This window comes from Meles meles, chromosome 2, assembly GCF_922984935.1.
Source record: "Meles meles chromosome 2, mMelMel3.1 paternal haplotype, whole genome shotgun sequence".
NCBI classification, from domain to species: domain Eukaryota; kingdom Metazoa; phylum Chordata; class Mammalia; order Carnivora; family Mustelidae; genus Meles; species Meles meles.
Window position 1 is genome coordinate 447810 of NC_060067.1, and position 13169 is coordinate 460978.

Genomic DNA, 13169 nt, shown 5'->3' on the forward strand with positions numbered 1-13169 from the left:
ACAAAATAGCATTAGTAGAATGCAGCTAGAGGTTTGGGGCAAATTTTTAATGTTAAGTATTTATTTTAGGGAAGAAGAAAGTTTTAAAATATGAGGGTTTTAGACATACTTTTTTCTGGGAAGAGCCAGATAGCAAATAATTTTAGGCTTTGGAGGCCATGTAAATCTGGTATATGTTTGTTATACTTTTTTTCCCCTTCAGCTATTTAAAATTGTAAAAACCATTGTTAGCTGGAGAGCAGTTAACAGATTATGGGCCTGATTTGGTCTGTGGACTATAGTTTACTGAACTCTGATCTGTGTTTCCATCTTAAACTTCTAGAGGAATAAATTAAGCAGAAGGAAGGAGATAAAGATAAGAGTCAATTAAATTAAAAAATTGAGAAAGAATTGAGAAAATCAGTGAAGCCAAAGTTGTTCTTTGAAAGATCAATAACATTGATAAATCTCCAGGCAGACTGATGAAAAAAGAACACAAATTACCAAAATGAAGATGAAGAGTTGACATTTCTACAAACATTAATATAAAAGAATATATGTATAACTTAATGCTAATAAATTTGGCAACTTAGAGGAAATAGACAAATTCCTTGGAGGACCAAACTGTCAAATATCAAAGGTCACTGAATAACCCAAACAGCTCCACATCTATTAAAAAAATTGAATTTATAGTTAAAAACAAGAAAACTTTATGTCTAGATGGCTTCATTGGTGAGTTCTGACAAACATTTCAGGAAGAAATAGTAACAATTTTATACTGACTTTTCCTGAAAATTGAAGAGGAGGCAACATGCCCCAACACATTTTATTAGGCTAGCACTACCCCCGGACAGCCACTATAAGAAAAAGGACTACACATCAATATCCTTCATGAGTGTAGACAAAAATGCTTAACAAAATATTAGGAAATAGAATTCAGGAATATATACAAAGTATCATACGTCAGGACTGAGTAGGGCTTATTTCAAGAATGCAAAATTGGCTTAATAATAAAAAAATCAATACAATTCAAAGGCTCAAAGAGAAAAGCCGTGTGATTATCTCAATAGTAGCAGAAAAAGCATATAGAAATACCCGCTTATGATTGGGGGAAAAAAACCCGCCCAACTTTGCAAACTAGAATATAAAGTAAGCTTCCTCGGCCTGTTAAAGGGAATTTATGAAAAACCCACAGCTAACAAGTAAGATTGGGAACAAGGAAAAGTTGTCTGCTCTTACCACTTTCATTCAACATTTTACTGGAGGTCCTAGCGAGTGTAGTAAAGAAAGGAAAAAGAAATAAAAGACATGCTAATTGGAAAAGAAGAAACATGTTATATTCAGATAGCATGGACTGTGTTTGTAAAAAATCATAAGGAGGGGTGCCTGGGTGGTTCAGTGGATTAAGCCGCTGCCTTCGGCTCAGGTCATGATCTCAGGGTCCTGGGATCGAGCCCCACATCGGGCTCTCTGCTCCGCGGGGAGCCTGCTTCCTCCTCTCTCTCTGCCTGCCTCTCTGCTTACTTGTGATCTCTCTCTCTGTCAAATAAATAAATAAAATCTTTAAAAAAAAAAAAAAAAAAAAAATCATAAGGAACTTAGAGCAAAAAGCTACTAAAGGGGCGCCTGGGTGGCTCAGTGGGTTAAGGCCTCTGCCTTTGGCTCAGGTCATGGTCCCAGAGTCCTGGGATTGAGCCCCTCATCAGGCTCTCTGCTCAGCAGGGAGCCTGCTTCCTCCTCTCTCTCTGCCTGCCTCTCTGCCTACTTGTGATCTCTATCTGATGAATAAATAAAATCTTTAAAAAAAAAACTACTAAAAGTCAATAAATGAATTTACCTAAGTTGTAGGCTACATGGACAATATGAAAAAACCCCAGCTGTATTTGTATTTACTAGCAGCAAACAATCGGGAAATGGAAAAGACTATTTGCATCAAAAAGCCTGTAATGCTTAGGGATCAGTTTGTGTGCAAGACCCGACACTTGAATTACAAAACTTTGCTGAGATAAGTAGAGAGATATCGGTTGGGAGATAAGTTTTCTATTGGTTTTTGCAAGTGAGGGAGTGACTGTCCTTTTAAATAATTATTTCTAGGATGTTTGTATACATACAGCCTTGAAGGATAGATACAGCGATTCCTGCCGTAGCCAAGGGCAGATTTGCTTGTTGTGCAGTATAATAAAGATAATATCTTCCTGTGGACAGAAGGACAGGTGTGCTTCAGCCCATTATAAATGAACCAGATTGACTGAGCTCAGGGTTATGAGTTGTGATACAAACCCCCTGCCTGCACAACATCTACCCAGGCCTCTCCGTGTCTACCATGGGGAACTTGTGGGCAGTCAGAAGAACTCACATACGTGGGATGCTCGTGTTCCTTGCTGTGCTGTAATAAGTCCTGTGTCTCTCCCTAAGACTGCAGTGTGGTCTGCTAGTATCTGTGAAATGGTAACAGGATACTTTGTTCGCTTACAAAGAGGGTCTTAAATCTCAGATCCTCACAGTTCTTGGCAGTTTGGGCCATGAAAATGGGGTGCTGATAGAGACCTAGCTTTTTGAAAGAGGAAGGTGACGGCCTTGTGGTTTAGGTTAGGGGATCGGAAAAGACTCTGGCATCTGGTGGTGAATGCTCTCACTCACGTGGTGGACAGGGGTGGCAGGGGCAATGTCTTCCTGTGTTGTACCTCTTAATGGATATTGAGGGGTTGCACTGAGAGCCCCAATGGTGCTTTGGTTGTTGCACCAACTCCATAGCTCCAGCTGAGAGGCAGCGTGGCTATAATAACCTCTGAGTCAAATGGCCCCCGAAGCTGAAATAATGGTCAGAAATAGGACACCAGAAAGAAGTCAGAGGATATAGAATTTCGGGTGCATCAGAAGGTTGTTGAGTTGAGTTGTAACTGAGTACTTGAAACTGAAAGTAAATGCACTGCCAGACCACCGTCTCCTGGGACTTGACTTCTCGCTCCTGCACCTTGACTTCGGGTGCTCGAGGGAGGAAGATGCATAGAGGTTGGGCAGAGATCTCCCTGTCCTTAAGGGGGTACCAAAGGCTATACCCACATGTCCAGATATGCTGGGAGAACTTCAAGGAGAGCAGAGAGTCACTTCTGTGGTTGTGTTGGATACTGGCAACCAAGTCATCATCCTGCCTTGTTCTGCAGGGGATGGAGTGCGCTAGACACAACGGATGGGGCGTGGACAAGGTTTGCAGTAGGGAAAGGAAGCTAATTGACCTTGTGGGTTAGGCCCTTTGTTGTTTGGTACTGTTTGCATTGCTGAAGGTATCATTGGTAGTGTTTTTACATGCCTACTTTAAATTCCCATAAATGTCAGAGAGGATTCTCCTGACCAGAAGAGCTCATGTAGAGAAGTGCTAGTACTTTGGGATCTCAAACACTAGTAATTCGTTTGAGCTACAAGTTACCATGATGGGTGATTTTACTTATTTTTTAAGAGATTTTATTTATTTATTTGACAGAGAGAGATCACAAGTAGGCAGAGAGGCAGACAGAGGGGAAGGAGGAAGCGGGACCCCCGCTGAGCAGACAGCCTGATGTGGAGCTCCATTAGGACCCTGAGATCATGACCTGAGCTTAAGGCAGACGCTTAATGCACTGAGCCACCCAGGTGCCCCATGAGTGGTAATTTTATAGTGTATATAAAGAACTTACCCAACTCAGTAAGAAGACAAAAAAGCCCTTTTTTAAATTTTTTATTTATTTATTTATTTTTAATATTTTATTTATTTATTTATCTGACAGACAGATATTACAAGTAGGCAGAGAGGCAGGTAGAGAGAGAGAGGAGGAAGCAGGCTCCCTGCCAAGCAGAGAGCCCGATGTGGGGCTCGATCCCAGGACCCTGGGATCATGACCTGAGCCGAAGGCAGAGGCTTTAACCCACTGAGCCACCCAGGCGCCCAAAAGCCCTTTTTTTTAAAAAAGGGAAAAGATTTTAACAGGTACTTTTCAAAAGAAGATACACAAATGCACTGCATGTGTGAAAGAATGCTCAGCGTTGTTAGTCATCTGGGCATTGCAGGTGGAAACTACGAGGTGCCACTTCACACCCATTAGAACGGCTGACAATGCCAGTTGTCGCTGAGGATGTGGGACAGCTGGTCCTCTCGCGCATTGCTGGTGGTGTGTACGGTGTGAGATAGTTTGGCAGTTTCGTGGAAGGTTAAAGATAAGTTTACCTTATGACACAGTGAGTCCACTTCTTGGTATTTATTCAGAACATATGAAGGTATGTATCCATAACAAACTTAAACTTGGATGTTCATAGCAGTGTTATTTAGGAGTCCCAAATTTGAAACAGTTTCCAAATATCCATTCACAGGTGAATGGATAAACAAATCATGGTTTGTAGGTTTGTAGGATGGAATATTACTCAGCAGTAAAAAGGAACAGAACTCATAGTAAGCGAAGGAGTAAAGGCAAATATCAACATACTCAGGGAAAAGCTCATTTTAATTATTCCATTTATGTGAAGTTCTAGAGTGGGCAAAAAGTCAAACATACAGTGGTAAAGCAGAACAGTGGTTGTGCGGGGTGGATTTATAGGGTAGGGGATTGACTGTAAAGGAGTAGACATGTTTTTTCTTCATTTAAAAATACGAGTGGTGGGGCGCCTGGGTGGCTCAGTGGGTTGAGCCTCTGCCTTTGGCTCAGGTCATGATCTCAGGTTCCTGGGATCGAGTCCCGCATCAGGCTCAACGGGGAGCCCCCCCCCCCCCCCCGCCTGTCTGCCTACTTGTGAACTCTCTGTCAAATAAATAACCTTAAAAAAAAATACCAGTGGTAAAAATTTAAGGCAATGTAATTTTGTGATTAAAATGATGAACTTTGGTGTAAAACATATCCTGATTTTGAGTCTGGGCTCTATCGTTTACTAGTTATGTGACCTTGGGCAGATTATTATTTAATCTAAGTTTCTTCAGCTGTAATATGGGAGTGGTAATGATACTATCACAGAATCGTGAGGATTAATTATGCCATCGTTGGTATATAGCAAGCATTCAATAATGATTAATTTTGGTACTATTAGTATTTGTCAATGATGATAATTATAATTTGGTGCCCATGTGTGTTACTCTTAATCTCAGAATGGGTATTGCAGTTTTGTATTTTTAAAAAAGGGAAGATGAAACAGAATTGCTGACTAGATTTGTATTCATCTTTAATGTTGTATGGGCAAATAACATTATTATTTAGTCAGTCAGGAACATGATGTACTCTCTTTAATATGTGAAGATAATGTACTGATATCTTCATTGGAAGTTCTGCATAACCTTTGGCTAAAAGCATCACAGTTCTGACTTGTTCCTAATTTGCTTTATTATTATTATTATTATTACCACTTTTTTTGTAATGGGACTGGCTTTTACACCCTTTTCATTGGTTTCCTTTTTGACATTTAAATGGCTAAGGAGGATTTGAGAATCTTCTTCCCAAGTAAAGCTTTTTTGTTCTTGTTTTTGTTTTGTTTTCTGAAGCTAATTGATCAGACTTGAGCCAGATAAGTCATTTAATCTTATGGATTAAATGGATTACTCTAGAACTCCTCTAGAACTCCTTTAACATTAATTTGAATATTTAATGGATTTTTTGTAGATGGCAAACTATCCTCATCTTAGAACCTAGCTCCCTGGAGATTTGAAGATATTTTCCAATATTTGTTTACATTTAAATCTTTATGTGAGTCAGCAGTTTTCAAGTCTGTCAGTAGGAAAAAAAAAAATAACTGGCAAGAAATAAGGTTATCAGACATGCCAAAGACTAAAAAGGTTTACGAGTGGCACCGGAAAGGAGTGTCCTGAATGCAGTATACTTTTGGATTGAGACCTGGCGCATGAGAATATTCGCTTCTAGTTTTGTGTCCCATGTGACTTATAGTTTAGATTCCTGAAGGCTGAGAGTGTGTTGAAGTGATGTAAGCCAAATAGGTATCAGGAATATCCTTCATTCAGTTGTGTGTCAGCAACAAATGATTATTTTGTCACTAGCATTTCTTTTGAATGATTTTATTCCTAAACCTGTTTTGAAAACTGATAATTTTATTCATTTTCAACTTTTCTTGCAGCGCCTGACCCGCCTTCTAGCAGGAGCGCGACCATGGAGGTGGTGCCGGCCGAGGTGAATAGTTTGCTTCCGGAGGAGATAATGGACACTGGTGTAACCTTAGTGGAGGATGATAGTATTGAGGCTGTTATTGTGTCATCCCCAATTCCCATGGAGACAGAACTGGAAGAAATTGTCAACATAAATTCTACTGGGGACTCTGCAGCCACGCCCATTTCCACGGACCCAATCACAGTGTACAGTAACCACACTAACCAAGTTGCAGTGAATACCACAATTACTAAAGCAGATTCTAATACCACAGTGAAACCAGCTTTTCCAAGTGGCCTTCAAAAACTTGGTGCTCAGACTCCTGTGACTATATCAGCCAATCAGATTATTTTAAACAAAGTATCACAGACATCAGATCTTAAACTTGGCAATCAGACCCTTAAACCAGATGGACAGAAGTTAATCTTAACAACTTTGGGCAAGTCTGGTTCACCACTTGTTTTAGCACTACCCCATAGCCAACTACCCCAGGCTCAGAAAGTTACAACTCAGGCCCAGTCAGGAGATGCTAAGTTACCACCGCAGCAAATTAAAGTAGTTACCATTGGAGGGAGGCCAGAGGTGAAACCTGTCATTGGTGTCTCAGCACTGACCCCAGGAAGTCAACTGATTAATACTACAACTCAGCCCTCTGTGTTACAGACCCAACAGTTAAAAACAGTACAGGTAAAAAAAAAAAAAACAACAAAAAAGGAAGGGGGCTTATTAATTCAAATGCATGTTAAAAATTAAATTGATTCCTCGTGTTTGTAGGGTGATTAAATGCATAGTTGTTACTGAATTCTTTTGAATGTTGCTTTTAGTAATTGTGTGGTTTCTTTTTCGTAAAGTTTGATGTCTAATGCTTTGAAAATGTTTGCTGGAGAACTTAGAGCAAACTTAATTTTTGTTCAATTCCAACTTAGTGCATTTATAGCTCTTTACTCATTTTTAAGTGCATTTTATTCTTAGTAGTAGTTCAGTTGCAAGTGTGCTCTGCTGGTGTAAAGATGGCAGAGTTGCTGCTGGGGTGTCCAAATGTCATGCAGACGTAATTTTTTTCAGTTAACAGATGGCCAAAGTCTAGGAAAACTTGCGGCTCTGAGCAGTCCTTGGAGCCAGCAAAGTGCATGCTAGCCCGTGTGTGCAGTTTCCTGTCCATTGCCATCACTCGTCTTTGCTGTGTGGAAAAGACAGTGTCACGTAGTGGAGGGTGACGCATTGGCTTTAGAAGTGGACCAGCTGGATTTGCGTCACCTCTGTGCTGCCCTGCCACCTGTGGGACTTTGGATTGGTTACTTATCTCCTCTGAGTTTTTGACTTTAGCTGGCAGATGGCTCTTTGATCATGACGAAATACGTAATAAAAGGAGTACTTGATGTAGTTCTCAAAAGTTTGAGGACCCTTGAAAATGGTGCCTATTATTAGTATGAATAGGATCCTAAGATAAAAGTTTAATAGAACGTATATTAAACGGTTCCCAGTTTTTCATGCTCAAATAGGCCTTTTTAGGTCATCACTGCTCTTAAAATAAAATGATCCACTTAGGATCAGGAAACACAAATATATTCCCTGCTTGAAAGATTCACTGTTCAGAAAAAAAGGAACAGACATGACTTAGAGAACTGATGCAGGTTTATAAGGAAAAGGAAGGTACGGGGAACTATCCATGCTCAGCCGATGTTAGAAGTAATGATGTTTGGGTTATTATGTTGGCAAAATAATGAGAAATTTATTTTTCATGGGCTTTGTTTCTTTAAGCTTTTGTTTTTAAGTGATCTCTGTACCCAACGTAGGGCTTGAACTCACAACCCCAAAATCAAGAGTTGCACACTCTTCATCTGAGCCCAACCAGGTGCCCCTCATGGGCGTTTTATTTAAGCACGTTGTTTGATTTCTCAAACCTTGTAATTTGCTCATGTCCCTCCTGCCACTATTAAATATTTAATGCTTTAAAAAAAATTTTTTTTAAAGATGTTATTTATAGGAGAGAGGGAGAGAAAGAGAGCATGAGCAAGGGAGAGGGGCAGAGGCAGAGGGAGAAGCAGACCTTCCTGCTGAGCCGGGAGCCGCCATGGGGCTCTTGATCCCGGGACCCTAGAATCATGATCTGAGCCAAAGGCAGATGCTTAACCAGTGGAGCCACCCAGTCTTGTTTATTACCATCTCTCACTTGTCTCTGAGTTCCTTTTACTTCTTTTGGTGAGAGTCTCTTGAATGAGATACACTGTCATCATCAAGCATCTTGTCCTCAGCCTGATTTTTTTTAATCAGTTTTAAAACTTGTTTTTATTAGTTTGCAAGAGTTTACCTGGCTTTAGGGATATGGATCATAACCATGTTCATAATAAACTAATAATAAAAACCAGAATGTCATTTTTTTTCATTTACTAGGACATTGTATACATGCTATTTAATGACCAGTTTACTTGTATCCACAAGTTTTCTACTATAATCCCCTAAGTACTGACAAGGACAGCAAAGGCTAGGGGTCTAATTCTTAAAACTCCTTTTATTATTGTTAACTTTTATGAAAGCCGATTCTATTTATTAAAAGGAACTTTTTAAAAAAAATTTATTTATTTGTGAGAGAGAGAGAGAACCTGTCGGGAGAGGGAGCTCGATGTGGGGCTCGATCCCAGAAGCTTGGGATCATGACTTGAACTGAGGCAGACACTTAACTGGCTGAGCTACCAAGGCACCCCAAAAAAAGAACTTTTATTTAAAACAAACAAAAATGGAAGAATATTGTTCCACTTGTCCAGTTTTTAGGCAATTCAAATCTTTGAAACTCCAAAGTAACCTACAAAGCTCTAAAGCACAGGAAAAATAAAATAAATAAGAAGGTACACATTTATGTTTCCTCTTTAGCACCAGAATACTTGGTTTAGTATTAAACAGTGTATATGATTCTCTGGTTTTTTTCCTAGACAATCTTCAGTGTTGTGTTAAGTTTATTTATTTATTTATTAAGATTTTATTTATTTATTTGACAGATCACAAGTAGGCAGAAAGGCAGGCAGAGAGAGGGGGAAGCAGGCTCCCCGCCCAGCGGAGAGCCCGATGTGGGGCTCCATTCCAGGACCCTGGGATCATGACCTGAGCCAAAGGCAGAGGCTTTAACCCACTGAGCCCCGCAGGCGCCCCTAGTGTTGTGTTAAGTTTCATCAGTGTTGAAACCGTGCGGGTCCGGACAGCAGGTAAGGGTGGAGGAAGGACCTATCTTACAAAACGGAAGAAAGAGGTGACAGTTGAGGCCAGAAGCAGTAACAAAGAGGTACTGTTACACTTCATTACAGATGTGTACACACTTCTTCATTACAGATGTGTACACACTTCTTCATTACAGATGTATACACACTTCTTCATTACAGATGTATACACACTTCCCCATGTTTCTTGGGCATGATACAGAAGCGTGCTTAACAGCAAACAGTCTGGGGCGCCGTAACTCCTTATTAGCTCCTGAACTGATACACTACAGTGCCAGTATTTACCTGCGTATATTATGGGATCAGATATTTGCCTATCTTACTTGTAAAATTCCCTGTTTGAATCATCTTTGTCTTTATCTGCTGATTACATAAATTTGTTAGAAGGGATACTTCATGCTTTGTTTTACTTGATAAAGTAATTTTTTTGTAGAGTAGTTTAGAATTTTTTTTTTTTTTAAATTTTTTATTTCTTTGACAGAGAGAAATCACAACTAGGCAGAGAGGCAGGCAGAGAAAGAGGAGGAAGCAGGCTCCCTGCCAAGCAGAGAGCCCGATGCGGGGCTCGATCCCAGGACCCTGGGACCATGACCTGAGCTGAAGGCAGAGGCTTTAACCCACTGAGCCACCCAGGCGCCCCTAGTTTAGAATTTAATAATGCAAAAAGTATGGTTCTTTGAAGGAACTATAAATCATTATTTTCAACAGTGTGCCACTAAAGAAACATAACAACAAGGGCAAATTGGAATTGTTCATTTAAATAATTAATGTGCTTTTGGCCGTATTGTTCAGATTGTTTTTCTGATTGGTAAGTATTCATATAGTCATATGATTGTGAAAATCAATTAAAAATAGGGAAATATTCTAAGCTCCTCATCTTTATAGTTAAGAATATTCCCTCCAAAAAGAATATTTATTACAAGACTTGGGTTTCTAAGAACATCAATACCTTTTCCTTTTGAGATAATTAGTACTAAGTCAATAGATGATATATTCTGATATCTTAGAATTTTAGGCCTGTAAACACAGTTGGGAAATATATTCCCTTTATGTCTCCCAAACTGCATCAGTTTTTTTAAGTATAGTCATGCATTTATTTGGACATACCAGTTTCGCAAGCTGGATATTTTTTTTTCTTAGTATGGTAATGGGTCTCCTTGTCTTTTTTTTTTTTAAAGCAATTTGTGTTTCATTTATATTTTGTTTTGTCAGTCATGTGTTCTGAGTATAAGAAAATAAAATATTCTAGGTATAAAGTAATGTGTTATTTAGTTTAATTTATAATTTGAGCACAAAGCTGATATTTATGTAGTTCTGAGATCCATTGCAGCTTCTGGTATATTTCTGTCACTCAAATTGGTCATGTTAATTCATTTTAAGTCATTATTTCCAATATTAGCACTTTTAGGTCCTCAATTTTCGTATCTGCCAGAAAAGAAAATTAATATTTAATGTCTTCCCTATCATAGCTAAATTTCTGTGTCTAACTTTTAGAAGAAGCTGTCTATATCTTGGCATACATTGATAATTTCAGTATTAAAACATTGATAACTCTACCCTCCTTGACTTGTGGAGAATTTTAGTTCAGGTCAACAATGTGCTGATATAATAAGATCAGGGATGAGTATAAACCCTGCCTTCAAAGAATTGATAGTCTAGTAAACAGTATTTTAGCAAATAACATTTCTAGCCCCTTTGTCTTTAGAGTAATCTTTTTTTGCCAAACTTACTCTTTGTATTCTAGGGGATTTTCTTGTTAAGTTCTTTGTATATCTACCCCTGATCTATATATATAAATATATAGATATATATCTAAAGCTGAAGATCTAGTCATAAGCCTGTCTTTATTGTGTATTTATATTTTGCTTCCAGGGGCCAATGTAATTGCATTTACAGGTGGCTTCATCATTTACATTATGCTTTCTTAATTGACTCTGTCTTTCTATTGTTGAATAATTTGTTATTTTGAGAATGAATATTGCTGTTTTGTAGTGTTTTAGTATTATCATTAATAAGCATTATTATTAAACATGTCAAAATACTCATTTGTTTTTCATCATATGCATGATGAATGTAGGATAACTTATGATCCTGCAGACTAAGATAAGAATTTACAATAAAAATGCAAAGGTATTGCTATATATTGGCTTAAGGATGGGTTCACATTAGTATTTTGATGAATGGCTGCATTTTAGGTGTTTTTAACATGATTACTTAGATATACTCTGTCAATTGAGTGGTTTCATGTGTACTTCTATATATCAATCTTCTGTTTAATTTTGATTGAATAGGTGTTTTACAGAAACAGATCGTCTTCATAGTTATTTATATATTTCAGATTGCTAAGAAGCCTCGAACACCAACCTCTGGTCCAGTAATCACGAAGCTGATCTTTGCAAAACCAATTAATAGTAAAGCAGTTACAGGACAGACAACTCAAGTATCACCACCAGTCATTGCAGGTTATATCTCTTTATAGTTTATTAAGCTATTTATTTACCTCCTTTTTAGGTTTGAAAAGGGCTGTTCTGCCATCTTGAATTGTTTTAGTGCAACAAGTAGGGTTATTATTACAAACCAAACTAATAAGTGTGACACTTACTAAATGTATCTTCGTGCAAAATACCTTATCTCAAAATCAGCCCATTACTGTAGTCTCCTTAGTTTTTTTATCATGAAAGTGGTGAAGTCTTAAATTCCAGTGATACTAGCTAACATTTGTCTAGTGTTTACTATGTGCCTCGCACTATTCTTAGCTCTTTACATAGTGATTTAAATAGTCCTTGGGCAATCCTGCGAGGTAGGTATTAATAACAGCCCCGTTTCGCCAGTGAGGAAATGGAGGCACCCAGCTCGTAAATAGTTGAATTGGGATTTGAACCCAGGCAGTTTGTCTCTAGAGGACATGTCGTTAAGTTTAATAGATTTAAATTAATACCCACGAGAGAGTAGTATTTCATGGTTTCTGTTTGAATTTTTGGTTTCAGTGTGTTAATATGCTTTATATGCAGTTTTCTATGAAGAGAAAATTATCACAATGATAGTAATTACTTAAGTGGTAACAGAATTTTAACTATATTTTCCAGCAAGTTCTTAGTGTGGCCCAGTTCTCTTTTATTACATACTTTAAAATTTGTCATCACCAGTAACTGTAACACCTCAAATATTGACCTCAAGTACTTCATTTTCTTCATCGTTTATCTGCTTTTGTATTCCCAATCTAGCTGTTCTTTGACTTTGAGATCTCTAATCCATTAACCCTTTTGTTTTTTCGTTAGTAATCACCCACTTCCTGTCCTCAGAGTCTTCCGTAGTCAACATGGAGCCCATGACTCATGGTTATCACTCTCAAGCAAACACCACTGGTACTCTTTTTCCCTTTCTCCTTCTATACATCCAGTTCTCTTCTTACTTCTTGCCTGGCGGGCTGCTCAGTACTTCTAGAAACACAGCCATGGTGACTGGTCTTTAATTCAGAGCTATACTAACATGACTCTTTTTACCAGTTAGGAGCTTATTTCTAATTTCCATTGTGGTTAAGGGTTTATGGAAGTACCTCTGGGTGGCAGATTTGACTAGAGACTTTCAAATGCTAATTACCCATTCCTAGAAAGTGTATTCTTCTTCATGAGGGTAAATTAACTAACCATGGGGGAGGGTGAGGTGGGAGGGGATGTATACTAAAACCACCTACTAGACAACTGTGAAGTCAATGGCAGTGATTCGTCATTTTCCTGAGGCTTTGAATCGTATCTAGGGAGGCTTCTCATTTTAGTTCAGTGAGAGGAGGCATGGAGAGATTGTAATTTGAGGTTAGTGTTGGTGAATGAATTTTCTCTTCTGGTCCTCAGCAGAGATGTGT

The 13169-nt window shown here is 38.6% G+C and overlaps 1 protein-coding gene across 13 annotated transcripts in view; it reads left to right on the top strand.

The window, feature by feature from the left end:
* The window catches only part of LIN54 (lin-54 DREAM MuvB core complex component), a 66116-nt gene that overhangs the window by 7916 nt on the left and 45031 nt on the right, over nt 1-13169 (top strand). For 6 of the 13 annotated variants that reach the window (XM_045995958.1, XM_045996010.1, XM_045995968.1 and 3 more), the window contains exons 2-3: nt 6067-6782; nt 11646-11769. In XM_045995958.1, the coding sequence (XP_045851914.1) occupies nt 6099-6782; nt 11646-11769 (808 nt within the window). In that variant the 5' untranslated portion in view covers nt 6067-6098. The remainder of the gene's footprint in view (nt 1-6066; nt 6783-11645; nt 11770-13169) is intronic. The other 7 variants (XM_045996017.1, XM_045996030.1, XM_045996039.1 and 4 more) reach the window with 3 other exon arrangements.